At 50.3% G+C, this 27327-nt stretch overlaps 1 protein-coding gene and 1 long non-coding RNA gene across 4 annotated transcripts; one reads left to right on the plus strand and one right to left on the minus strand.

The window, feature by feature from the left end:
* Nucleotides 1-9: 9 nt before the first annotated feature.
* On the plus strand, nucleotides 10-21362 carry TRAIP (TRAF interacting protein). 3 transcript variants are annotated; one of them, XM_045807160.2, is made up of 15 exons: nucleotides 10-238; nucleotides 5430-5487; nucleotides 6013-6096; nucleotides 8139-8178; nucleotides 8995-9122; nucleotides 10326-10420; nucleotides 10925-11038; nucleotides 11770-11857; nucleotides 12453-12542; nucleotides 12977-13065; nucleotides 17954-18109; nucleotides 19894-19942; nucleotides 20216-20365; nucleotides 20484-20534; nucleotides 20739-21362. In XM_045807160.2, exons 1-15 carry the CDS (start codon nucleotides 141-143, stop codon nucleotides 20856-20858), a joined length of 1410 nt encoding a protein of 469 aa, XP_045663116.2. In that variant the 5' UTR covers nucleotides 10-140; the 3' UTR covers nucleotides 20859-21362. The 3 variants fall into 3 exon arrangements, with proteins under 3 accessions (XP_045663116.2, XP_087723163.1, XP_087723165.1); XM_087867037.1 differs by having other exon boundaries at nucleotides 13-238; nucleotides 20452-20534; nucleotides 20739-20836; XM_087867039.1 differs by lacking the exons at nucleotides 20484-20534; nucleotides 20739-21362 and having other exon boundaries at nucleotides 13-238; nucleotides 20181-20317.
* On the minus strand, nucleotides 17185-27287 carry LOC148108944 (uncharacterized). Its single transcript, XR_015726678.1, has 2 exons — nucleotides 27147-27287; nucleotides 17185-26349 (listed from the first exon to the last, which is right to left on the minus strand). It is a non-coding gene; the product is annotated as an uncharacterized LOC148108944 (long non-coding RNA).
* Nucleotides 27288-27327: the final 40 nt, after the last annotated feature.

Raw genomic sequence — 27327 nt, forward strand, 5'->3', positions numbered from 1 at the left:
CCTATTACCACTTCCGGTCCGTTCCCGGAAGTTGCTCAGTGGAGCCAAATTTGAAGCCAGTGGGGGACGCAGGGGCGCGGCCGCGAAGCCGGAGCGGTGGAGGTTTCCTTGGCTGCCTGATCCCTTTTAGACCGGTCATCATGCCTATCCGTGCGCTGTGCACCATCTGCTCCGACTTCTTCGACCACTCCCGAGATGTGGCCGCCATCCACTGCGGCCACACCTTCCACCTGCAGTGGTGAGTGACCGCAGTGGCGGGGCCAGGCTCTCGGCCTGGTACGCTACAGAACTGTGGGGTGTCGGGTCCCCGGGGGGAGCCCAGACAGGTGATTAAGACGGCACTAGACTGAGCCTCACGGTAGGTTCCCGGCATGGGCAGAGGCGGGTCTGGACAGGCTTCCCGGAGAAGGTGACAGCTGAACTGAGTCCAGAGAAACAGAGTTAGTTCGGTGAAGATAACGTAGGGGGTTCCTTGATCCGCTAGCAGAGAGATGTGACTTCAAAATTATTAGTTCGGGCGGAGGTGAACTCTCGCCAAATTAACGAGGCCTTTTATTTCTTCGAGATAAACTGGTAGGCTTCTGGCTATCTGATTTGTTGTGGTTTGCTTGATGGTTTGGGATTATTCCACCCAGAGTCATCTCGTTGGTCAGACACTCTGACCAATACACTCCAGTGTATTCACTGACGCCAAGAAACCCAAGATAACATGGAAGGAAGGGCAAGGGGGCACCTGGATGGCTCAGTTGGTTAAGCATCTGCCTTTGGCTCAGGTCATGATCTCAGGGTCCTGGGATGGAGCAAGTCTGCTTCTCCCTCTCCCCTGTGATCTCTCGCACTCTCTCTCCCAAATAAGTAAATAAAATCTTAAAAAAAAAAAAAAAAAAGCCAAACAAACATGGAAGGACAAAGAGGTGCTCCCTGATCCAGGCATCCTGCTGACCCTTGGAATGTACAGCTGGTGAGGAAAGATTGCCCTAGCAGCTGTGGACTAGCCAATTCAGAACTCTTTTATAAGATGAAATATAATTGACATACCATATTGTATTAGTTTCAGATGCACAACGTATTGATTCAACAATTCTATACATTACTTGATGCTTACCACAGTAATTGTGGTCACCGTCTGTCACCGTACAACAATATATTTTTTTAAGATTTTATTTATTTATGGGGCACCTTGGTGGCTCAGTTGGTTGAACGACTGCCTTCGGCTCAGGTCATGATCCCAGGATCCTGGGATTGAGCCCCCCCATCGGGCTCCCTGCTCAGCGGGGAGTGTGCTTCTTCCTCTTCCACTCCCTATGCTTGTGCTCTCTCTCTCTGTCAAATAAATAAATCTAAGAAAAAAATTTATTTATTTATTTGAGAGAGAGAGAGCGCGAGAAAGTGCAGAGGGAGAGGGAGAAGTGGGAGCCCAATGTGGGGTTCGATCCCAGGACGCTGGGATCATGACTCAAGCGGAAAGCAGATGCCCAACCGGCGGAGCCACTCAGGCGCCCACCATACAACAGTACTACTGAGCATAGTTCCTAAGCTGTACGTTTCATCTCCATGACTTATTTATTTTATAACTGGAAGTTTGTACCTCTTAATTCCCTTTATCTATTTCCAGAACTTTTTTATCATTCCAAACAGAAACACTGTACCAATTAAATGACAACTGTCCATTACCCACTCCCCGTTGCCCTTGAAAACCTCTATTTTACCCTCTGTCTCCTTGAATTTTCCTATTCTGGGTATTTTGCGTAAGTGGAATCATACAATACTTCTTCTTTTGAGTTTTGCTTACTTCACTAAGCGTAATGTTTTCAAGGTTCATCCATGTTGTAGCATGTATCAGAATTTCATTCCTTTTATGACTAAAATTCGATTGTATGGAAATAACACATTTTGTTTATCCCTTGTTAATGGACCTTGGGTTGTTCCCATGTTTTGGCTACTATGAGTAATGCTACTATGAATTGGTTTAGAAGTATCTGTACAGGGGCGCCTGGGTGGCACAGCGGTTAAGCCTCTGCCTTCGGCTCAGGGCGTGATCCCGGCGTTATGGGATCGAGCCCCACATCAGGCTCCTCTGCCATGAGCCTGCTTCTTCCTCTCCCACTCCCCCTGCTTGTGTTCCCTCTCTCGCTGGCTGTCTCTATCTCTGTCAAATAAATAAATAAAATCTTAAAAAAAAAAAAAAAAAGAAGTATCTGTACAGGGGCGCCTGGGTGGCTCAGTCGTTAAGTGTCTGCCTTCGGCTCAGGTCGTGATCCCAGGGTCCTGGGATCAAGCCCCGCATCGGGCTTCCTGCTCCGCTGGGAGCCTGCTTCTTCCTCTCCCTCTCCCCCTGCTTGTGTTCCCTCTCTCGCTGGCTGTCTCTCTCTCTCTGTCAAATAAATAAATAAATAAAATCTTAAAAAAAAAAAAAAAGAAGTATCTGTACAAGACCCTGCTTTCGTTCCTTTTGGTTTATACCTGGAGGTGGAACGACTGGATCCTATGGTAATTCTATGTTTAATTTTTTGAAAAACTGCTTTACTATTTTCCACATTGACTGCATCATTTTATATCCCCACCAGCAATGCACAAGGGTCCAATTTCTCCACATCCTTGTCAACACGTTATTTTCTGTTTTTGTTTGTTTTTTATAATAGTTATCTAGTGGATGTCTTTTTTTTTTCTTTTTAATGTGTGTGTTTACAGCTATCAACTTCCCTCTTAGCATGCTTTCACTGTATTCCATATGTCTTGGTTTGTGGTGTTTTCATTTTCACTCATCTCAAGGTATTCTCTAATTTCCTTTGTGATTTCTTCTTTGATCCATCAGTTATTTAAGAGTGTGTTAATTTCCATGTATTTGTGAATTTGGCAGTTTTTTTCTGTTACTGATTTTCAGTTTCATTCCATTGTGATGAGAAGAGATCCTCTGTATGATTTTAATCTTTTAAAATTTATTAGTACTTGCTTTGTGGCCCAACACATGGTCTAGCCTGGAGAATGTTCTGTGTGCACTTGAGAGAAATGTGTATTCTGCTGTGATTGGCTGGAGTATTTGTGTGTTAGATCTAGTTGGTTTGTGTTGTTCAAGTCCTCTATTTCCTTATTGATTACTTGTCTGATTGTTCTGTCCATTATTAAAAGTGGGGGTTATTGACATCTCCAACTTTTATTATAGAACTATTTCTCTCTTTAATTCTGTCCAATTTTCTTCCATATATTTTTGGGCTCTGTTGTTAGGTAAATGTATGTTTATAATGTTATTTCTTCTTGTTGGATTTTACCTTTTATCAGTATATAAAGTCCTTCTTTGTTTTTTGTAACCTTTTTTGACTTAAGGTCTATTTTGTCCGACAATAACATAGGACTTCCGCTCTCTTTTAGTTAGTGTTTTTTTACTTATCCTGTTTGGGATTCATTATGGTTCTTTAACTTGTTGAATGGTTTCTTTAATTAGTTTTGGAGAATTATCAGCCATTATCTTTTCATGTATTGTTTCTATTCCATTATCTCTTTTCTTTTCATATTAGTTTCTCATTCTGTTACAACAAATTACTTCTAACTTGGTGGTTTAAATAAAACACAGATTTATTATCTTGGAGTTCCAGAGGTCAGAAGTCCAAAATAGGTTTACCAGGTTATAGTCAATGTTTGTAAGTGGGGATATGCCTTTCTTGGCTTGTGGCCCCATTTTTCATCTTCAGATCTCTCTGTATGACTCTGACATTCCTGCCTCACTTAAGGACCCTTGTGATTACATGCGGGCACACCTGAATAATCTCTCTGTTTTAAGATCCTTTTTTTTTTTAAGATTTATTTATTTTTTTATAAAGATTTATATATTTATTTGAGAGAGAGAGAAAGAGCGTACAAGCTGAAGGAAGAGGCAGAGGGAGAAGCAGACTCCCCACTGAGCAAGGAGCCCAACATGGGGCTCCATCCCAGGACCCTGGGATCATGACGTGAGCCGAAGGCAGACACTCAACCTACTGAGCCACCCAGGCGCACCCTGCCTCAAGATCCTTAATCACATCTGCAAAATTACTGTTGTCATATAACATGAAATAGTCACAGGTTTGAGAAATTAGGACATGGACTTCTTGGGGAAAGTGCATAATCCTACCTAATGCTTTCTTTTTGGAATTCCTTATTATATTCTCTAGACCTTCTCACAGTATTTTCTTTATCTATTATCATCCCTTGTATATTTTTCCATCTTTTTGATTCTCAGTTTTTCTCTGACCTATCTTTTCATTTTACTAATTCTTCATCTGTGCTTAAACTGCCATTTAACTCGTCCATCAAATTCTTAATTTTGGCCATTTTTTTTGTTTTGTTTTAGAATTTCTGTTTGGTTCTTATTAAATTCTGCCATGTCATTTTTTATTCTGTAGTTCTCTACTGACGTATTTTTTTTTCTTTTTAAAAATAAACTCTGCCTCCAGCACGGGTCTCAAACTCACAACCCCAAGATCAAGAGTCACATGTTCTACCGACTGAGCCAGCCAGGTGCCCCTCTAATGATGTTTTCAGTCTTGATTTTTTTTTCCTTAAGATACTGTGTTATGTTGTGTCTGACAATTCCCATATCTGAAGTCTTTGTGCATATGCTCTGCTTTGTACTTGTACTGCTTTTTTCCTTGTCTATTTACTTTTTTTAAAAAAACTAAAATGTTTATATAAATAGAGTCATACGTGATATACCTTCTTTTGTGTCTGGCTTCTCTTCCTCAATGTTATGTGTGTGTGATTCATCCATAATATTGTTCTTAGTTGTAGACTCATTCATTCTCATTGCTGTATAATATTCCATTGTGCCTGGCTACCTTTGAATTGATCTTGTACCTAATATATGGAAAATTATTTATAGAAAAAAATTGAGGCCTGGGATGATGGTATTATCTTCCAGAAAGGATTCTGTTTCTCCCTGGTCCCTCGTGGGAGAGTCTAATAGTAGGAGACTAATTAGACTTTAAGGCTTGAGGTTTTGTTGGACTACTCAGATAGACGATACGAAGCTGGACTGTATTTTGCTTTTACCACTACTTGCATTTACTTCTAGTTTTACCCTTATGCTGAAAGTGTAGCCCTTTGGAGTCCCAGCTTAAAGTGGGGATGTTGTTAAAATCCTTATCTCTGAGGGACCCTGGGCTTTGGCTGCTGCTCCCTCCTCGTCAGAGCCTCGAATGTTGACAAAAGAGCAGCTTAGGGGTCAGGAGGGCCACACCAACAAGGCCAAAAAAAGGGCCAGCTGGTCAGAGTGCCTGTACCAGTGAGGCCCCTTGGGACGTGCTGTACCACCTGTGATACCGCCCTCCTTTGTGGTCAGGCATCAGATCGAGGAGGAATAAGTCAGACACTGTTGTGGTCAGGGGGACTGCCTGGCCTGTATGTCTCTATCCAAGCAATGGCTCATCAGTCTGCTTCTCTACTTCTCATTCCAGCCTAATTCAGTGGTTTGAGACAGCACCAAGTCGGACCTGCCCACAGTGCCGAATCCAGGTGAGGGCAATGGGGAGAAAACACCTCAGCTGAAGATATCTTTTCCTTGCCAGGGAGCGGGAATCAGGAAAGACCTCTGAAACTGAACAATATCTTTGACCTTTTTGGACCCTTCATGGTTTGAGGCTGATTAAGCCTTACTTGTGCTTTTGAGTGGCTCAGGAGGCCTGCTTATGCCCAAGGGTAGCTGGCAGATGGACTTGTTGCCCAGCCGGTCTTCACCTCGGTAAATTTGGCCTCCTTCCTTGCCTTTCCCCATCCTCAATGCCCAGTACCTAGAGTGGGGGAGTTTTTTGAACAGTTACCACATGGGTCTGCAGTGACATGACTCTAATAACCACCAAACCAGTGGCATCCGCGTGGGGTTCCTGTAGGGTTACAGAGCTCATCTGATTCCAAGGGATGTGCTATGAAAAGTGAGGCCCGAGAACAGGCCTGGCTGCATGTTAAGCTGCACGTACATCCCTGTCGTCCTTGCACACGACCCAGCTATAGTGACATACTCTCTCTTGTCCTTCCATCCAGGTTGGCAGAAGAACCATTATCAATAAGCTCTTCTTTGACCTTGCCCAAGAGGAGGAGAGTGTCTTAGATGCAGAATTCTTAAAGGTACCCGGGATTTATGTCATTCTACTGAATCCCAAGCCCTCTGAGAATTTACTTTCTGCTCCCTCCCATGGTAGGTGTGTAGACTGTGGAGATGGAGTCTGAAGGGCGATTCGTCAAGGTTTCAAGGCAGAGGAGAGGAGAGCAGAGGAAAAGTGATGATAAGATCTGGTCATTGGAGAAACACACTGTTAGGGAAGAAAGGAGCCACAGGACCGAGCCTTCCCCCTTGGGATTTCAGAGCAATTCCCACCAAAGGCCAGAGTGTCTCTCCTCAGTTCTCTTACCTGGAGGAGTTCTACAGCCTCCTTCCCAGCCCGCTTTGCTGCTTGGACAGCTAGAGACAGATCAGAAAACTCTTCTGGTCCTCAGCCGGGGAAGGTGTGTGGACCCACTATTCACAAACCTGGCTGTGCCTCAAAACTGTGGGGAAGCTTGGTATATGTCCAGGTGCCCGAGTCTTTCCCGGGCCAGGAATGGAGGGCAGAACCCCTGGAATCAGGATGTGAGCCAGGGCAGAAACCCGCAACTCAGGGGAGAATGGGTGGTTCCCTCCTACACTTCTTCCCTTCAAGTCCGAGATTTAACTTTCTTTGTGCACCAAGGACTGGCCCAAACCTCCTGAGGAAGTGGGATTGGGGTTCGCAACGCCCCTGGCCTCTGAGGGTTCATTTGCTGGGCATCTGTCAGCCCAGGGTTCATTTGGCCTTGGCGCCAGGGTGCCGTGATGTCCTTGGAACCTTACTGCTTCGAGAACGTAGAGCTTTTGTGCTCGAAGCCAGCATGTTCATCGTCATGGTAACTGCTCCTGGTTTTAAGCTTCGGCCTCCCTGTGATAAAGACAACAAAGGCAGCTTCGTTTCTTTCTGGCTTTCAAAGCCAGATTTAGGAGACAGAGAGGCAACATCTTGAGTAGTTTGGAGCAAGGGCTTGCAGGCACGTTGTTTAGGGGTGGGAGCCAGGCGACTTGGGGGAGCTTTAGATTGGTGTCCATTCCCTGGCAGCCCATGCCTGCCCTTCTCCACCCACCACTTGCACTCCAAGATGTTCTGTCTACACTGAGCCACCCAGCCACCAAAAGCTGTTGCCCTAGAGTCCTGGGTGGGGATTTTGACAGCAGGGAGCTTATCCATCTACCTGGGCTGGGCTTTAGTATCGGTCACATGTGAAATTCTGAGTCTTGTATTGACCTGGAAAGGGTGATCTGGGGGAAGATTGGCCTGGATCCCATCCAGCTGCCACCACGAACCCTTGGCCAAGCCTTTCAGTCCTGCAGTGCCTGGTTTTCCTGCTTATGGGAAACTTCTCTTGCCCACAGGGATGTTGAGTGTTCTGGACTCGTGAATGGGAGATGGGCTCATTTCTGCCCCGGCCTCTCAGTGGTTCTGTGGCAGTGGCTCTGTAACTTATGCACAGGCTTTGAGAGGTTCTTTTGACCCTCAGAATAGTCTGGTTAGAGCCTAGCACGTGTGAGGTTTCATCCAGAGACACCACTTTGTCCCAGCTTACCTACCTTATTAGGGTTGGAAGGTTTGTGGTACACAGAGCGAGCTCAGAGCTTGGAGAGAAGTAGACTGTGAAGCAAGCAGGACCTGGGGTGGAGGGAAGGAGTAGTGACCCAAGGGAAGGAGTGGTGACTCCCCGTGGCCATCCCAACTCTGTGTCCTCAGTGAGTGCGGCTGAAGCCCAGAGAGTGTGAGGGCCACCACAGGGCCAAGGAAGTGATGGAAGGCTCTGCTGTGAGACTGATCACACAGGTCCAACTTCACGTCTCTTGCCCCTGTTCTGCCTCCTTCCCTGTCCCAGGGTCTTGTACCTGAGATTATTTTCCTCCATCTTACCTACTTTTAAAAAAAGCATAGAGATAAAGCAAGACGTATCTCTCCACTGTTGGCTTGGCTCAACCGTGACATATAGCAGGGTCTGTGCCTCCCTGGACCTACAGGCCTCGTTGCCCCCTCCTGGATCTCCCTGCAAGCCTTTTGGGATGCTGTGTGGAAGCCAGGTATGATGCCTTTCTGCTTATTGTGGATATTGCCTTGTAGAATGAACTGGATAATACCAGAGCCCAGCTTTCCCAGAAAGGTGAGTTAGTAAGAGATAAGGGGCCCTGGGAAGCCCCTGACCTAGGTGCTTGGGAGAGAGGCCCTGGGAGGAATGCCTCCAGCCTTCTGGTGAAGCCTGGGACTCTCCCTGCTTTGTATATCCAAGAGTTTTGCCAGCTCTTGTGATTGGCAGGAAAGCAGAGGAAAGGGAGGTGCCTCAATCTGTCCACCTAGGCCAGATGAGCAGCTGCTCTTTGTCTGAGCTTCTTGCCCAGGACCGTGGCCGGGAGGGGGCCACCAAATTGGACAGAGTATTTCTAGGAGAGGCTTTGGCTGCTGAGTTTGGCAGGAAACCTGCTTGAGTTCTAAGATGATGAATTAACTAGACCCATGGGAGCAGGAAACCTTTACGCAAGGAGTTCTTTTTTTTTTTTTTTAAAGATTTTATTTATTTATTTATTCGACAGAGATAGAGACAGCCAGCGAGAGAGGGAACACAAGCAGGGGGAGTGGGAGAGGAAGAAGCAGGCTCATAGCGGAGGAGCCTGATGTGGGGCTCGATCCCATAACGCTGGGATCACGCCCTGAACTGAAGGCAGATGCTTAACCGCTGTGCCACCCAGGCGCCCCCTACGCAAGGAGTTCTAAGCAGTAGAAAGAGGGTCTCATGCCCTGAATGAAGAGACTCTGGCTTAGCTTCCCCAGTTTGGTGCGTGCCAGAGAGAGAAGCGGGCTGCCCAGCTTGCTGACCAGACTTGTTCCTTACCTGGCTCCGGGGTGCGGTGCTGGAGCCCAAGGGCTCAGGTTCTTACGCCGGTGGGTGAATGGGCCTTCCCCCTTCCCACCCCTGCTGCAGAGAAGGAGAAAAGGGACAGCCAGGCCATCATTGACACCCTGCGGGACACGCTGGAAGAGCGCAACGCCACCGTGGAATCTCTGCAGAAGGCTTTAGACAAGGCCGAAATGCTATGCTCCACCCTCAAGGTGGGTCCCCGGGTCCTGTGGGCACGAGTCGGTTGGGCTTATCTTCTGGTTCTGCCTTGGTCCTTACCTTCGTTTGTGCGGTTATAAAATGGAGGCAAATCCCTTCTTGCCCGGGCCTCCCATATCGTACCCATCCGCCAAGGGTCATATTAGCTGCAGGGATGGGTTTTGTACTAGGTAGTCTGAGGAGGTGAGGCCTGCCCAGCGCCTCTCAGAGGGGCAGCTCAGCCAAGACCTCAGTGAGGCTGGACCTTGTTTCCAAAGTGGTTTGTACTCCACTGATGAAACCAGACTGAAGAACCTTCCATGAGCACTCTAGTCCTTGGCTGGGCTGCTCTCTGGAGCCAGATCAAACAGCATCCCAGGGAGGAGCAGGGGGCCTTTGAAGTCAGCTGTGCTGAGCTGACCGGGCAGATCAAAGCCTGCAGAGCAAGCCGCTCTAGACCCAGATGAATTTTGTATCAGCCTGGGTTGGTGAGCCTCTTGCTCTCTAAGGGGCATGAGGCGATTGATCTGAACCCGCAATTGATATTCTGGCCTCGTAAGAAAGAGCAGTCCTTGCTGGATGCCATTTGAAAGGGAAGGGAGCCATCTTTGTGAACAGACAGAGCCCCAGGGTGTTCGTTGTCTCTGTTCCTGCTTGGTGGCTGGGCTGGATCACGTGGCCTGGCCGGTGGGAGGGAAGGAGTGAATCAGTAGCTGGCTGCAGAGCGGGCGTCTTTGATGGCATTCCCAGGTCAGAGATGGAGTGCCTTTGTGCTGAGGGCAGCCTGGCCAGCTGCCTCTGGTTCAGCTCTCCTGTCCTGATTGATAATTGTCCTTGGGTCTAGATGATGGATAATGAGACCTGGATTTGTGTTTCTTCAGCTACCTGCACGACATGCACCAGGGGCCCTTAAGCCACAGGACCTTGGCAGCCCACAGTGGGCGTCTAGATAGCGGCAGTGGGACGTGCCTGGGGTAAGACATATCTTAGGAGTAAGCAAGCAGGGAGGTGAGGAAGCAGTTGGCGTAGGGCCTCATAGCAGAAAAAGCACAGGCCAAAGTGGGGCCCAGGAGCCTTCCTCCCTGGGGACTGAGGACACATGGTTATCAGCATTTGGAAAAGCAGACAGTTCTAGAGTAGAGTTCTCGGGATGACTTTAGCCATGGTCCCTGGGATCGTCCAAACAACAGGTAGGCATGGGTGTGTTTGCTCTTCAGAAGCAGATGAAGTACTTGGAGCAGCAGCAGGACGAGAGCAAACAAGCCCAGGAGGAGGCACGCCGACTCAGGAGCAAGATGAAAACCATGGAACGGTGAGCCTGGAGCTGGGGACGGCTCTCTGCCCTGGCTCCTACGCCCCCCCCCCCCTCCCCCGCGGGCCCAGCTCTCAGGACTGCAGTAGGGATTGGATTCCCTCTGTGGCTCAAATCTCCGTAGGCCATGTGGGGCTCAGGCCAGCTGGGTGTGGGCCTCGCTCGGCCTCGGTGGGCCCTCCGCTTTCCGTGGGGCCCCTCGCCTCAGTCTTCCCTTTTCCTGTTGCCCGTGGCCCAGTGACCTGGCAGGTCTCTTGCTCCAGAGACCTTTCTCCAAGGATCCCTAACCCTGAGGACCTGTCAGCACCTGTTCTTCCCCAGCAGCGTCCCTGCAGCTGTGTTCAGCTCTGCTGTAGGGCTTGTCTTTGGGTAGACCCGCCTGCTAAAGCATCCTGGCAGGCCAGGCTGTCACCATAGCAACAGCAGCAAAGGAAGGCAGAGCTGCACTGGGTACCTACCCATCAGCCTCCAGATTTTAAATGCCGTGGGCCGGGTGTTTTTCAGGATTGAGCTCCTACTCCAGAGCCAGCGGCCCGAGGTGGAGGAGATGATCCGAGACATGGGTGTGGGACAGTCAGCGGTGGAGCAGCTGGCTGTGTACTGCGTGTCCCTCAAGAAGTGTGTACTCTGGCCCCTCTGGCCCTGTCCAGGAGCTAAGCCACAGCACCCTCTCTGCTGCCTATCTCTTCTAAAGCAGAGCAGGCAGAGTTAAGGGAACTCGCTGCCTCAGTTTGAACCCTGACCCCACCTCTCTCCATGTGGCCAGGAGCCAGTTTCTTAGCTTTGGACCCACAGCTTCCTGAATGGAGATAGTGAAAACTTGCCTCATTGGGTTATTGAGAGAATGACTGTGAATATAAATGTAATTTCTAAGAAGGTTGACACCACTCTCTGAGCTATAAGCCCCATCATGATGAGTGGAGCCTGTTTCCCATCAGCACTCCCCGACTCTGCCTGACTTGCATCCAAAACTTTGCTCAGATTCTCCACTACTGTGGGTGTGAGGTTGGGGGGAAGGGGCACTTGGCTAACAGGCACGGAGGATCCCAGATGTCTCCTATGAGGGCCAGGTGGTATAGGGGGCCTCTTCGTGAGGCCTTAGGGAGGGCAGGCCTTCCCGCGCACCCTGTCCAATCACTGGTGCCTGCAGAACAAGCGGGAAACAGAGACTCTCCCGCTCTCCTTGAGCAACCCTCCGCAGCACCACCCTGTTGGGCTCAGGTGTCAGAGGAGGCCTGAGAACTGGCTGAGGGGACAGCCTGGGCTCTGTGTGTGGTGCTGTGGTGCGGTCTGACCAGGGTGCCCCATTCTGACGTCTCTTTTCCTGCCCCCCCCCCCCCCCGGCATAGAGAGTATGAGAATCTAAAAGAGGCACGGAAGGCCTCAGGGGAGCTGGCGGACAGACTGAAGAAGGACTTGTTTTCTTCCAAAAGCAAGGTAACTGTGGGGAGCAAAAGGTGAGGGGAGAGGTGGCTATCCTTTTGTCGTGCTCGTTGCTGTCTCCTGAGCAAAGCCATGGGGCCTCATGGTGCGACAGACTCCACGGGACCGTGGGTGATTCACAGAGACTGGTTCCAGGGCCTTGGCTCTGGCTCTGTGGCTTGTCCACTTAGGGTGGCAGGTCACGCGGCTATCCCCGCCAATACGTGCATGCTTACAACTTCTATTCTCCCTGGCTCCTGGGCACCTCTCAGCGGGCTGGACAGCACAGAGCCCAAGTGTGACTGTGTCAGGGGTCTGCTTTAGTCCCAGGCCCAGAGCAGGAGGAACGTCCTTGGAACCCCGTTCAGTCAGCACAGCTGCTTTATCTCGGCCCGGTGCACCCGTGGGCTGTCAGGTGTAGAGTGCAACCCTAGTTCCTGGGCAGCTCCAGATAGGCATGGACAGGCCCCACAAAGCCAGGGTCTCCCCATCTGTCCTCAGATTCCTCTGGACCCTGGGCTCCCGTGAGCACGCTCTGGGTAGGAGCAGGTGGGGACAGAGCACACGGCTGCCTGCTGGCCTGTCCTTTCCTCCCTATACTTTCTCGTAGTTGCAGACAGTCTACTCTGAACTAGACCAGACCAAGTTGGAGCTGAAGTCGGCCCAGAAGGATTTACAGAGTGCTGACAAGGAAATCGTGGTAAGGGACATCCTTGGCCAGACGGGAACGAGGGGTCATTATGTGTGTCCTCCAGGAGCCTAGGAACCTGTGCCCGGTCTGTGGCGGTGGTTCTGGGTTCCCTGCACCCTCCTGGGACAGAGTGGGTCGGGGTGTGCACCTTGGCCCTCATTTGGAGCCTGGGCCTCCTTAGTAGAGGACAGACAGCACCACGGGTCTTCCCTACAGTCTGTCCTGTACCTATATCCCTAGGGATACAGCCTCGCCAGAGCAGAGGCTTCACCAGAGAGGGGTTCTGAGGCTGGCTGATCCCGGGGGTTCAGGATGTTGGGGGTTCAGGCCTTGCTCTGTTCCCAATGGGCTTGCCTGTCGTGCATGTTGTTCACATCCTTGACAGTCTCTCCAGACTTGTTGCCTCAGCCTTCCTTTCACAGTCTTCTCTTTTCTTCCCCAAGAGCCTGAAAAAAAAGCTAACGATGCTGCAGGAAACCCTGAACCTGCCCCCAGTGGACAGTGAGACGGTCAACCGCCTGGTTTTAGAGAGGTTTGTTGACTTTCTGGGGGGTGGAAGAACTCCCTGGTAAGGGTCTTCACTACTTCTGGCTTTGGTCGGGTGGGTGGTCCATGTGGGCCTGAAGGCTGTGGGCCTCCTGCCCTGGGACACAGCCAAGATTTAGTTGGAAAACAGCTTTGAAGCAGGCTCTGGGCTCTGACAAGAAAAGGCCAAGGTAGGCCAGAGAGGACCTAGGGATGGGCAGGGAAGGGGCAGGAGCATTGACGGTCTGCACGCATCCTGTTTATGGAATGCTTACCAAATGCATCTGTCTGCCCCAGATTCTGAAGCAAACACGAAACCAGTCACCAAAATAATTCCCTGCTGGTGTCAGGAATGTGTGCATTCAAGCTGCCGGCAGAGGGAGCCAAGAGGCAGAGGGATGGGTGCTCCTGCCCGGACTGGCTGCCCATTCCTCCCGAGTGTTTCCCAGAAGCCGACTGGCTAAGAGCATCTCAGGACTGTCCTGCCTGGCTGCCCAGCGGATGGCCCAGACGGAAAGCACATAACCCAGTGGCCCAGCCTTTAATTTGAGCCACTGTTCAATGTCCTTTGGAAAATCATTACACTCCTTCTTCCCCACATCCGCTCAGTTGCTGGAGTCTGCCCGTCTAACTAACCCCTGTGGGGCCTCCTGATCCTGTCCCCGGGGCCACTACCTCCAGCTGAGGCTGGTGACCCAGCCTCCGGCTCCTCCTGTCTGCCCAGCTTATCAGCTCCCGGGCTTCACGACATTCTGCCCTGCCAAACCCTCCCGGGCCTCTCGGCACCGTGCCTCAAGCACTGGCGGAGCCAGCCCGTGGGCTCTCGTGGACCGTTAGTGCTCGGCCACAGTTCAACACAGCAGGGTGTATCTGGCCTTCCCGCCTCTGTGCCTTTCTGTTTGTCAGCTTCTGTGCACCCCGAAGGGTCAGTTGCCCTGCAGAGCCTTCCCTAGCCTCCTCGGTAGGAGTACGCTCCCCGTCCTCTGCGCAGGGAGTATTTACTTAGACGCTGTGTCAGGTGCCACGGGCCACAGAAGTGCTCTCGGCTCTTACCGGAGCCTGAGGCGCCGCACACAGATACTACAGACATGTTGTACACACCCGGCTCTGAGGAGAGGGGAGCCGCATCTTGACCTGTGTTCCTCAGCCAGCTTCCTGACACGTACATTCTTTCCCCCGCCACAGTACCTGGTCAGCTTCTGCACCGGGGAGTGAGTGCCTACAGCCAGCGTTCTCATCGTAGCTTTAGTTCCTCAACCGTACTTGGTCCTTTTCACCTCAGACCCCCCCCAGGGTCTCTTCACCGAGCTCGAGCTACCTGCCCACCCCGGTTTAGGCTGGACTGAGAGACGGCTGGGGGAGCGTGAGGGGCACATGACTCTGTGAGGTCCAGCGTGTTGCTGATTTGGACAAACTAGACTCTGCATCTGGTCCCTCCTCCCCACTCCGCCCTCAGAGCCCACTGGCCACGCCGGCTTGAAAGCCCCAGGTAGCGCAAGGGCCCTGTCAGGAGCTTGGCTCAGAGGGAGCTGATAGTCTCAAAGACCATCTCCCGCGGTCACACATTTAGAACTCAAACTGCCTCGAGGCAGGAAGTAAAAATCCTTTTCCCAGGATACCAGTCGAGACTGCGGTCTACAAGCTCCACAGTGCTCCCTCCACTGCCCACGCCGTGGGCCTCAGGGTATTTCCACACGCGTGTGCTCTGTGCCTGGCGTCCCCAGTGACGGCTGCCTCTAGGCTCCCAGGGACTTTGCATAGCTGTCTTTGCTTACTTTCGTTACCATCCCCCGTCGGAGCGAGGCCGAGACTTCTCTTACAGGTTCTTGCTGAGGGCGCGCTGCGTGTCAGGCCCTCAGTCCTCTCGGAGTTTGTGTTCCAGTGGGGTAGACAAACTGGGGGGTTAGATGGCGAAGCCCCCAAACGCCCCCCGCCACACACCACGACAGGCCAAATCCCATGACAAGAAAAGTGGCGCTTGTGCCATTTGCATTTAGAGGCTTCAGTGAGGGGGGAGCCTGGCTCTCGGGGCTGGGGCACGCGGGAGCCGTTAGGGCGTGCAGCTCGGGCTGGCGGGGGCGTGTGGCGCGGCTGCGGTGAGCGGGCTGTGGTGAGGTGTGTTGACCCTCTGGGGTGGGAGATAGTGGCAGACGACTTGCTGGGGTGGGAGATAGCGGCCGGATGAACAGATACCACAGACATGTTGCCACGAGCGCTCCTGGCTGCTGCTTTATGCCGTGGCTCCCCAAGGGGAGGCAAAGCACCCAGCGTGGCCCTGGTTTGAGGTGGGTTTGTGCAACCTTTGTTTTCACTTGCAGGCGAGAAGGGGTAGTGCTTCCAGGGACCAGGCCAGGGAAGGGAAGAGGTAGTCCAAGCCTCCCACATTGCCTACCCACCCAGATCAGTGCGGGTGGCTCCCTTCCCTCCGATCTGCATGCCCCAGTGGGCTCCCGGCCAGAGACTCGTCCCCTCACCGTGCATCCCTCTGTCCTTGAGCAGTGGGATAGGGCTTTGGGTGGCCCCGATGACAAGGTCCCTAAGGGAAGGAAATAGATGATGTTTGGGGGCTGCCCTGCCACTGCCCAGAGTTCTCTGACCACAGGAGCTAGGGTGGGCTAGAAAAATCCTAGTGGCTGCAATTTTCTAACAGAATACCACCACCCCCCATTATAAAAGTAACAACACATTCATTGTTGACAATTTGGAAAATACGGACTTAGCACAGAGGTCGCTGTTGACGTGTGGTATATTTTCTTCTAGTCCTTTCTCTGTATGTGGGGAAAGGGGGGAAGGGATGTGTGCGCACCAAAGTTGTCCTTTCCATAGAGTTGTTTTCCCAAATCCAGTGGTAAACTACACATGACAAATTCAGCAACATTTGCAAGTGCACAGTAGGGGCATTACACACATAATGTTGTGGTGTCGTCTCCACCAGCCACCTCCAGAGCCCTTTTCATCTTGAGAAACTGAAACTCTGTACTCATTAAACAATAACCCATCTTCCAACCCCCAGCACCCACCATTCTACTTTTCTGTCTCTATGATTTTGACTACTCTAAAAACCTCATATAAGTGGAATCATTTGGTATTTGTCTTTTTGTGACCGGCTTTCTTCCCTCAATGTAATGTCCTCAGGGTTCATGCGTGTTGTAGCGGGTGTCAGTATGTCCTTCCTTTCTAAAGCTGACTTACATTCCGTTGTATGTACGTACCACATTTTGCTTATACATTCGCTGGTGGATGGACATTTGCTTCCGCCTTTTAACTGTTGTAAGTATGCGGCTATGAATATGGCTGTGCAAATCTCTTTGAGACCCTGCTTTCAGCTCTGGATGTCTACCCGGAAGTGGAACGGCTGGATCATATGGTAATTCTATTTTTAATTTTTTGAGGAACCGCTGTACTATTTTACACGGCAGATGTACCATTTTACGTTCCCATCAACAGTACACAAGGATTCCAGTTTTTTTTCAAGATTTTATTTTTAAGGAATCTCCATTCCCAACGTGGGGCTCGAACTCATGACCCCGAGATCGAGAGTCACCTGCTCCACCCATTGGGCCAGCCGGGCGCCGCAGGGTCCCAATTTTACCACATCCTCACCAACGCTTGTTGTTTTCTGTTTGTTTGGGTGGTGGTGTTCCTAGCAGCGGTCCTCATGGCTGTGAAGCAGGATCGCATGGTAGGCTTGATTTGCAACCAGAGACATTGAGCATCTTTTCCTGGGATTACTGGCCCTCTGGAGATCTTCTCTGGAGAAAAGTCTGTTCGAGCTCTGTGCCCAGTTTTGAACTGGGTTGTTTGTTTTCTGTATGGAGCTTCAGTTCTATCTATATTCTGGATTTTAGTCCTTTATGAGAGAGATGATTTGTAAATAGTTTTTTCCATCCTGTGGGTTGCCTTTTTACTGTTGACAGTGTCTTTTTTTTTTTTTTAAGATTTTATTTATTTATTCGATAGAGATAGAGACAGCCAGCGAGAGAGGGAACACAAGCAGGGGGAGTGGGAGAGGAAGAAGCAGGCTCATAGCGGAAGAGCCTGATGTGGGGCTCGATCCCAGAACTCCGGGATCACGCCCTGAGCCGAAGGCAGACACTTAACCGCTGTGCCACCCAGGCGCCCCGTCTTTTTTTTTTTTTTTTTTTTTTAAGATTTTATTTATTTATTTGTGAGAGAGAGAGAGCATGAAGGTAGGGGAGAGAGGGACAGACATACTCTGCACTGAGCCCAGAGCCCGATGCAGGGCTCGATCCCATGACCCCAAGATCACAACCCGAGACAAAACCAGGAGTCAGATGCTCAACTGACTGAGCCACCTGGGTGCCCCGATGGTGTCTTTTGATGTACACAATTTTAAATTTCTTTGAAGTCCAACTTGTCTGTTTTTTCTTTTATCACAGAGTTTCGTATTACTTTTTAAATGTAATATATGAGCATTTCCCCACGTTGTTAAGTTTACTCTCCAGAAACACTACTTTAATGTCTGCATCATATTCAGGCTGTGACAGTGCCAGCCCCCTGGGGAGTCATTTGACCATTTCCAGTATTGTGCCATTTGCCATCTACATCAATCTGTGGTCACATCTCTGGCCCCTTGCACTGCTTTCTGAGAAATGCAGCTGTTTGGTCAAAAGGCAGACTTTTGTTTGGACACTTGGCTTTTGTGTGTGTTTTACTTGCTTCCTTCCACGTCTTGAAGACTTTCACTGGTCCAATGATGGAAGCACTAAACCAAGCGTTTTTTTCCATAGAGAGTCAGGCTTCCTTGCAGGGTGGCCCTGAGCCAGGTATGGGCTCCAGACCCCTGGAACCAAGCTGTCTCTGATGTTTCAGGGACTGTTGTCCTTCTGGACTGCCACAGTGGTCCAGAGTAACCAGGACAACTCTGCCTATAGCCCAGCCCCCGTGGAGATGCTGAGCCCAAAGCTTCGCCGACCAGCCTTCGGTGAGGACATTGACCTCAATGCCACCTTTGATGTCGACACCCCTCCGTCCCAGCCCTCCAGCATCCATCACAGCCGTGCCAAGAAGCTCTCCCAAGAGATAGCACAGTAAGTGGTAGTCCCTGGCCCTGTCCACAGCCTCGAGAAAGGATGACCAAGAGGTCTCTGCAGGCCCTGCCCTCGTCACTCCGAGTGGCTGACAGGGCAGTGAGGGTCACCTGGCGTTGGCCATGACTGGTTCTGACCACTTCTTCTTCCCTCTTCTGAGTACCCTGTGCAAAGCTCTTCTCTTGCTTTGGTCATCACTATCAGCCTTCAAGCAAAGGTGTTGTGATGTGAGTTGGAGAGAACACAGGGGTCTCAGTAGGGGCAGGTCTGGGGTGATGATGTTGGGGGGTGGTGCTTCCCATACCTTGAATGCCTGCCCACCAGAGTCCTGAGCCAGGGACTCTGAACTTCCTCTTCCATGTGTGCCTCTTGGGCTCATGCTTTGGACCATTTCAAATCACGGAGCCCAGGGCCCCACCACCTAAGGGGGTATTCCACAGGGGCAGGCGTAAGAAGCTGTGGGGAGCTGCAGTGGGATGGGTGGGACATGCATTAGGGGCACAGTGGACTGGGAATGGGGAAGTCATCTGCTTGGCCAGGTAGGCCAAGTATGGTTCATCAGGGAGACGAGAACTACTCCCGCAGGTACATGTAGGTATACACTACTCAGGAATGGGGGTCAAGGGTTAAGCGGGCTTCCTCCTAATCAGAGACTTTGGACATGAGAGAAAGAAATCGAGGTGTAAGGCAGTGGAGGTGGAAGAGGCCTGGGGAGAGGGCAAAAGGGAGAGCCAGCTGGGCTCTCCACCTCTCCCCGCCCTCGGGGCTGGAGGCACGGGTGCCATACAGGGCCGGGCCTGGGAGCAGTGGAAAGCAACCCTTGGCCATGTGGGCTGCCATCAGGGGACCTACAAGTGCCTGCTGCACGCCCTGGCTTCTTCATGTTGTCTGTTTAGCTGTAAAGGGTGAGACATTTTTATCATCTTTAGGGCCTGCAGGGAGGCTGAGGGAACCCAGGATGCTTCCACCTTGGATCAGCCTCTCCAGGGCCAAACTTGCAACAAGTGGAGAATCTTCCCATGGTCGTCATGTAGCCTTACCACAGGCTATGAGGGCAGGAGTGGAGGGGTCCAGAGCTGACAGGCCCAATCTTGCTACAGGGAAGCCACAGGGTCAGCCTTAGGTTACCATCCTTCTACCCACCCAGGAAAATGCCAGGAGAAGGTATTCAGCTTCTCGTGTCCCCAGAAATGCGATGAGAACACTGTGGCTAGTTCTGGAGCTGGGAGTGAACGACCAGGGCTTGGGGCCATGATCAGTTCTGCCTCCAGACCCTGCCTGCACAGGTTATCGAGGAAGACGGCCTAGCCCTGGGTGATGGGAGCACTTTATGAGCTATCTCCCGAGGGTCTTATGGAGGTAGTGGCCCCTCTCTGGGCAGTTGCAGCTAAGTATGAGCTCACAAGGTGCCTTCTGCCCGTATCGGGACACGACTGGCTTTCCTCCTGTGGGTGGTGAATCAGCCGGGCCTCCAGCCCCACATAGAGCCAGGACATGGTGAGGTGCCTGAGGCCTTGGGGAGCGTCGGAATTGGCTTGGCTCTGAGTGGAAGCCACAAAATTGGAGAGTGGTCCAATTTTCCCCTCCCCACTGTGGCAGCTGTGACTGTCCAACTGTTCACAGACCCGCACTGGGGTGGGGTTGACCGAGGGGCCTTGCCCAGCACAGAGCTGTTACAGCAGCCTTGCCCCATGGTGGCCCCCCGAGGGCCACGTGCTAAGCCTGGCTTGCCCGGCCCTGTGTCTTGCTCACCTGCCTCTTGCCTTCATGTCTCACTCTCACAGCTCTCCTGTTCAGGACATCCCCAAGAAGATGCCCAAAGGCCCCAAGCAGGTAAGGCTTCCCAGAAGAAGTCAGGCAGTCACCATCCAACCCTTGCCAGGACCGAGTGTGAAGCTGGGCTTCTGAGAGGGCAGGGTCTTGCCGGAGCCCTCTCACTCCTGGCCCAGGACTGCAGCACTTTGGAGCTACCTGGGAACTCTACTCATTATCCTTCCTGCCCCGGGTGAGGCGTCAGAGATCCTGGTCCTGTTCCACCACCACGACTCACCCCCTCCTTTGCTGCCATCAGGCTCATGGAGGCTGGCTTTGGGGTCTCCCCTCCAGGAGTCTCAGCTCTCACTGGGCGGCCAGCGCTGCGTAGGAGAGCCAGATGAGGAGCTGGCTAGTGCCTTTCCTGTCTTCATCCGGAATGCTGTCCTAGGCCAGAAACAGCCCAAGAGGGCCAAGGCAGAGCCCTGTCGCAGCACGGATACAGTGAGTATGGCTTCCCACAAGGGGCAAGTGCCAGCCCTCTCAGGGGGAGGGGAGGTGCAGGGGAAGCCAGCCCCCTGGCCTATTAGCCTGGCCTGCTCGCTTCTTCCTTTTACTTTAGGTAAGGACAGGCTTCGATGGACTTGGAGGTCGGACAAAATTCATCCAACCTGTATCCTTGTTCTGTGACATTGGGCTGAGCTGAGCTAGCCACACGGTCCCTCACCTGTACCCCCAGCCCCCAGCCTGGCAGTGGCTACAGCCTCAGGTGTGCAGAGCTGGACCTCACTCAGTATAGCAGAGCTGCCCACCCCAAGCCTAGGCCTTTGGGCTGCCCAGTCTCCTCTTTAGGCCTCTTCCTTGACATCTTCTTCAGACTGACACGACTATGATCCGCCCACTGCCTGTGAAACCCAAGCCCAAGACTAAGCAGAGAGTGGGGATGAGGAGAGCGCTCCCTGCCTCCCAGGCCAGGCTGGACACCTTCCTGTGGTAGTGAGCACAGTGAGCCGGATCAATGACCAGATATATGCCTCCAACTTAGAGGCCAGGACTGGCCCCGGGGGTGGGAGGGGGGGGCATGGCCCCTCTTCCAGGACCAGCCCCAAGGGTGAGGGGGTGAGGGTGAGGCCCAGAAACTATGCTTTTCCTGCACTTACCATGCCCACCCACTCCCACACCGGGTCTGCCGTAGCGGGCCTACGTGTGGCTGCTGAAGTGAGACCAGCAGGACTTCCTCCTTGTCAGAGGCTCCTGTTCAGAGCCAGATGGGGCTGGGCTGCTTCTGGTTCTCCAGACTAAGGTCTTTTGTTGACTGGGTGGACCAAAGTGCCTGGAGCTTCTCGGGCAGTTTCAGCCTGCCCAAGCTTCTGCCTGCTTCTGACTTGCTGCTGGGCATGGCCAGAGCCATCACGGCGAGCTTGGGGAGTGAGAGGATGGTGGTGGGGAGAGGATGGGTGGGGGGAAAGATTTCTGTGTAAAATAAAAAAGATAAACTCTTTTCTTCATGGCTCTGGGAGTACAAATTTGCATCAACAATTTGGCAGACCATTTGGCATAATTTTCTAAAGTGGGACCTTCACCTAGACTCAGACTCAGTAGTCCTACCCTTCCTTAGGCATGTGCCCCCTCATAGGGCACAAGGAGAGTCCAGCAGGAAAGAGATCACTGCAGTTCACTCCACAGTCTCTAACCTCAGAACAGCCCAAATGCCATAGGCTGGAAAGCAATTGGGTAAACAGATATAGCCATACAGGGAACTCCCAGCAAGCAAAACAAATAATCAGTGACCTTTGGGTCTTAACTTCAAGAGCACTTTCTCCTAGACTTCCCTTTGTGACCTCTAGCTTGGCTGAGGTCTCCTACACTTCCCTTTCTCACTACTGCACCGGGGTTCCTCTGTCTCTGCAGGGCCCAGCATGGGCCTGGCGCAGGGGATGAAGGTGAGTGCCCTCATGCTTCAGACTGAGCATGCCCAGCTGCCTCCAGCACACCTGGGGGAGCATCACGGCGAGAAAGTAATGCTGCTGGTTATGGGAGCTGGGTCCCTCTGCTGCCGCCTCGAACCAAGGAGGGTTGGTGAGGGGAAGTGCAGCATTGGGTTAAGGGTGCAGTCAGTGGCTGCCTGGTAGCCTTCCTTGGCAGCCGAGTGATCTTGGGCAAACTACCTCGCCTCTCTGTGTCTCAGCTTCTTTAAAGTGGGGACAATAGCACTAACCTCCCAATTGTAGGAACCCGATGAGTCAGCATTGCAGGTTAAGAACTGATGACCCCTAAGGAAATAGGGCAGACTCAAAAGACAAATATTGTATGATTTCACTTAAATGAGGTATATAGAATGGGTAAATTCATAGAGACTGGAGTAGAATAGAGGTTACCAGGGGCTAGAGTGAGGAGTTGTTACTTCATGGTTAGAGAGTTTCTGTCTGGGTGATTTGTTTTCTTGCTACGTAAACTCCCCTCCCCCCTTTTTAAAGAATTCCGGTATAGTTGGGGCGCCTGGGTGGCTCAGGTGGTTAAGCATCCAACTATTGATCTCAACTCAAGTCTTGATCTCAGGGCCATGAGTTCAGGCCCCACTTTGGGCTCTATGCTGGGCAAGGAGCCTACTTAAAAAATTTAAAAAAAAAAAACAAAAAAACCCAGGATAGTTAACATACAGTGTTATATTAGTTTCAGGTGTACAATATAGCAATTCGGCACTTCCATACATTACTCAGGACTCGTCACAATAAGGGTACTCTCGATTCCCTTCACCTATTTCACCCCCCTCCCCTCTGCCTGGGGTGATTTCATTTTTTTTTTTAATTTTTTTTAAGATTATTTATTTATTTGTCAGAGAGAGAAAGCACAAGCAGAGGGAGCAGCAGGCACAGGGGTAAGCAGGCTCCCCACTGAGTAAGGAGCCCGACATGGGACTCCATCCCAGGACCCTGGGATCATGCCCTGAGCTGAAGGCAGAGGCTTAACCAACTGAGCCACCCAGGCGTCCCCTGGGGTGATTTTAAAGTTTTAAAATAGATGGTGGTGACGGTTACAAAATAGTAACAAAACAACTATGCCAGCCCTAACTCCAAAGAAGTGGAAAGAGCAATTGTAATCAACTATTTCAGAACTCTGGTACCTGATCAGACAGCTAGGAAAGTACTCGAAGAAGGAAGAGCCGGGCTTGAACCAGCCACCATCCCCCATTCCTCTTGGTTGTGGGGTAGCAGCTCCAGTTGCAAAAGCAGCTGACTGGTGCCAGAGCAGGCACTGGGTCTGAGGTGGTCTCCAGGTAGATGGTCTCAGAATTGAGTGGAATTGCAGGACGCCCAGGTGGCATTGGAGAATTGCTTGGTGGTATGGAATAAAATACACACATAGGAATTAGTGAGAGAATCCTAAAAAAAAAAAACAATTGAGAAAACCAACAAAATCAGGAGCTGCTTTTCTGAAAGGTCAACAAAACTGGCAAACTTTTAAATACATTGACTAAGAGAAAAAAGACAAATTATCAAAATCGGAAATGAAAATGGGGACGCTGTAACCAATTTTTACAGAAACAGAAAGGATTATAAGAATATAGTGAACAACTGTACACCAACAAACTGGATAGCCTAATCGAAATGGACAAATTTGTAAAAATACAGAAACGAGCAAAACTGCCTCAAGAAGAGAGAAAAAAATTGAATAGATCTGCAACTAGTAAGGGGATTGAATTGGTGTTCATAAAACTCCCAAGATGGGGCACCTGGCTGGCTCAGTTGGTTAAGTGTCCAACTCTTGTTTTTAGCTCAGGTCATGATCTCATGGGTCATGGGATGGAGCCCTACGCTGGGCTCGTCACTCAGCAGGGAGTCTGCTTGAAGATTCTCGCCCTCTGCCCCTCCGCCAATTGGCACACACACACTCTTTCTTTCAATAAATAAATCTTTAAAAAAACAAAACAAAAACAAGAAAGAAAAGCCCAGGACCGGATATCTTCACTGGTGATTCTATCCAACATTTTTAAAAAGGATTAACACCAAAAAGACACTATCCACATGGTAAAAAGGGAACCAAAGAAAGGAGAAAGTATTTTCAAGTCATATATCTGATAAGGGATAATATCCAGAATATGTAAAGAACTTATAAAACTCAACAACAAAAACCCAATTCAAAAACGGGCAAAAGACAATGAGATACCACCTCACACCCGTCAGAATGGCTGAAATTAACAACACAGGAAACAACAGATGTTGGCGAGGATACAGAGAAAGGGGAACCCTCTTGCACTGAAGGTGGGAATGCCAACTGGAGCAGCCACTCTGGAAAACAGAATGGAGGGTCTTCAAAAACTTGAAAATAGAACTACCCTATGACCCAGCACGTGCACTACTAGGTATTTACCCAAAGGACACAAAACTACAGATTTGAAGGGGTACGTGCACCCTGTGTTCATAGCAGCATTATCAACAATAGCCAGATTATGGAAAGAACCAATGTCCATCAACTGATGAATGGATAAAGATGTAGTATATACACACAATGGAATATTACTCAGCCATCAAAAAGAATGAAATCTTGCCATTTGCAAGGACGTGGAAGGATCTACAGTGTATTATGCTAAGCGAAATCAGAGACAAATGCCATATGATTTCACTCATACATGGAATTTAAGAAACAGAAGAACATAGGGGGAGAGAGAGGGGGAAACAAACCATAAGAGATTTTATTTATTTATTTATTTAAGAGAACATGAGCAGTGGCGGGGGAGTGGGGGAGGGAAGAGGGAGAAGCAGACTCCCTGCTGAGCAGGGATCCTGAGAAGGAGCTCAATTCTAGAACCCTGAGATCATGACCTGAGCCGAAAGCAAACGCTTAACCAACTGAGCCCCCCAGGCACCGCACCGTGAGACTCTTAGAGAACAAACTGAGGGTTGATGGAATGAGGGAGGTGGGGGATGGGCTAGAAGGGTGATGGGTATTAAAGAGGGCACTTGCAATGAGCACTGGGTGTTGTACGTAAGTGAGGAATCACTGAATTCTCCTGAAGCCAATATTGTACTGTATGGTAACAAGAATTTAAATAAAAATTTGAAGGAGAAAAAAATGGGCAAAAGACTGCAATAGACATTTCTCCAAAGAAGATATCTGAGTGGCCAATAAGCACATGAAAAGATACTCAATATCACTAATCATTAGGGAAGTGCAAACTGAAACTACCATGAGATACCACCTCACACCCATTGGGATGGCTACTATCTAAAAACCAGAAAACAAGTGTTAGAGAGAATTTGGACAAATCGGAACCCTTGTGCCCTGTTGGTGAGAATGTCAAACGTCAAATGCAAAACAGTATGGCAGCTCCTCAAAACACTAAAAATAGAATTACCATATGATCCAGCAATTCCACCTCTGCGTATATACCCAAAAGAACTGGAATCAGGATCTCGAAGAGATATTTGTACATCCATGTTCATAACACCATTATTCACAATAGCTAAAAAATGGAAACCACCCAAGTATCCATCCACCAATGAATGAATAAGCAAAATGTGGTACATACATATAAGGACTATTATGTGGCTTTTAAAAGGAAGGAAGTTCTGTAATATGTTACAGTATGGATGGACCTCGAAGATACTTGCTAAGTGAAATAAGCCAGTCACAAGAAGACAGTCAGGCCCTGATTTCTGTACCTAGTACATATGACACACCCAGTAAATGTTTACTGAATGAAAAAAAATTACATACTACTTCACATTCTTTAGGATGGGTATACGTTTTGTTTTTGTTTTTTAAAGAAAAACCCGTGTTGGCTACAGTGTGGACAAATCGGAATTTTGTACACTGCTGGTGGAAAACAGCTGTTGGTCCCTCAAAAAATTAAACATTACCGTACAACCCAGGAATTCGACTCCTGGGTATATACCCCAAAGAATTGAAAGCAAATACTCAAATACATGTTCCAGAATGATCTTGGCAGCACTATTCATAATGACCCAATGGTGGAAACGAGTCAAATGTCCATCAACAGGTGACTGGATCAACAAAGCGTCATAAGCCATACGATGGAGTATTTTTCAGCCATAAAAAGGAATGAGGACTGTACCTGCTATAATTTGGATGAAACTCAAATACATGCTGAGGGAAAGAGAGCAGATATCAAAGGTCACGATTTGTATGATTGTTTTCACAGAAATATCCAGACTATGTAAAACCCTGGAGACAGAATCTAAGTATTTGCCAGGGGTTCAGGGTAGGGGACGAAGTGATTATTTACCGTGGTGGGGGTGTTCTTCTGTAGGTTATGGAAACGTTTCGAAACTACACAGAGGCAGTGGCTGCACAACATTGTGCGGACACAAAATGCCGCTGAATGGTACACTTGAAAATGGTTTTTTTAATGTTATATGAATTTTACCTCAATTTAAAAAAAAGAATTTATGACCACATCTGGTTTAGCTCCTGTGGAGTTTTGTGGCGAGCTGTGGTCCACCCTCCGGGGAACGGGCCCCAGGTTCCTAAGAAGGCAAAAGGACACATCTGTGGGGGATGGGTAACACAGGACCTCTACTGTTTTTGCAACAACCTTTGAGTCTCTAATTATTTCAAAATAAAAGTTGAAATGAAAAGTCAGGCACATACGATCACGGCTGCCCCATGGCTGCCACTCTCCGGTCTGGCACTCAGAGAATGACCATTCTCTTTGAGTCCCAGGACTCATTCCCTGACTGGCCGGCCAGGACTGCCATCGGTCCTGAGCTGGCAGCTGTGGGCAAGGGGGAATCCTTATCCTCAGGAGTGGGCCAGGGCCAAGTAGGTACTCCCAAAGATATCAGGCTTCACCTGGATCTGTGCTTTGGGCTCTGGGGTTGGGACGACATAACCTCACAAGCTCCCACAGCCTCTGGGATGGCACTGGCTCTGCCCTGTGTTATGGACCAGGTGAGTCCTCAGGACACGGGGGTTCCTGCCAGCACTCAGCAGCGACACTGAGGGGAATGGGGCCCGAGGTTTGGGACATCTAGGGAGCTAGATGTTGCCCCCAGCCCATATGGGTCCCTCCCATGGCTCCCTTCCTCAAGACAGATACCTGCTGGGGCACCTGGGTGGCTTAGTCGGTTAAGCGTCCGACTCTCAGTTTCAGTTCAGGTCGTGATCTCATGGGTCATGGGAGGGAGCCCTATGACCTTGGGTTCCATGCTCAGCAGGGAGTCTGCTTGAAGATTCTCTCCCTCTGCCCCTCTCCCCACTCACATGTTCCTGCTCTCCCTCTCTCTCTCAAATACATAAATCTTAAAAAAAAAAAAAAGGATACCTGCTCTCCCAGAGGCCAGACAGCCAAGAGCTCTGTCCCACTTTGCCTGTGCCCCACAGCTGCCGGAGCTGTCTGGAGGCAGGACCAGGAGCTGGCTCCGTCTAGTTTCACTTTCACTTTCACTTCCCCTGAAACGACAGAGCAGCCAGGAAGAAGGCGGTGAGCAGTAGCGTCCTTCACT

Source organism: Ursus americanus, chromosome 14 (genome assembly GCF_024610735.1).
Source record: "Ursus americanus isolate L20-20 chromosome 14, mUrsAme1.1.p, whole genome shotgun sequence".
Classification (NCBI taxonomy): Eukaryota; Metazoa; Chordata; class Mammalia; order Carnivora; family Ursidae; genus Ursus; species Ursus americanus.

What these genes read in the sequence shown, in the direction of transcription:
- TRAIP (XM_045807160.2), top strand. Translation starts at nt 141, where the DNA reads ATGCCTATCCGTGCGCTGTGCACCATCTGCTCCGACTTCTTCGACCAC. An exon ending in TGTTTTCTTCCAAAAGCAAG is followed by an intron (nt 11,858 to 12,452) that starts GTAACTGTGGGG and finishes ACTTTCTCGTAG; the next exon opens with TTGCAGACAGTCTACTCTGA. An exon ending in CCTGTCGCAGCACGGATACA is followed by an intron (nt 20,366 to 20,483) that starts GTGAGTATGGCT and finishes CTTTTACTTTAG; the next exon opens with GTAAGGACAGGCTTCGATGG.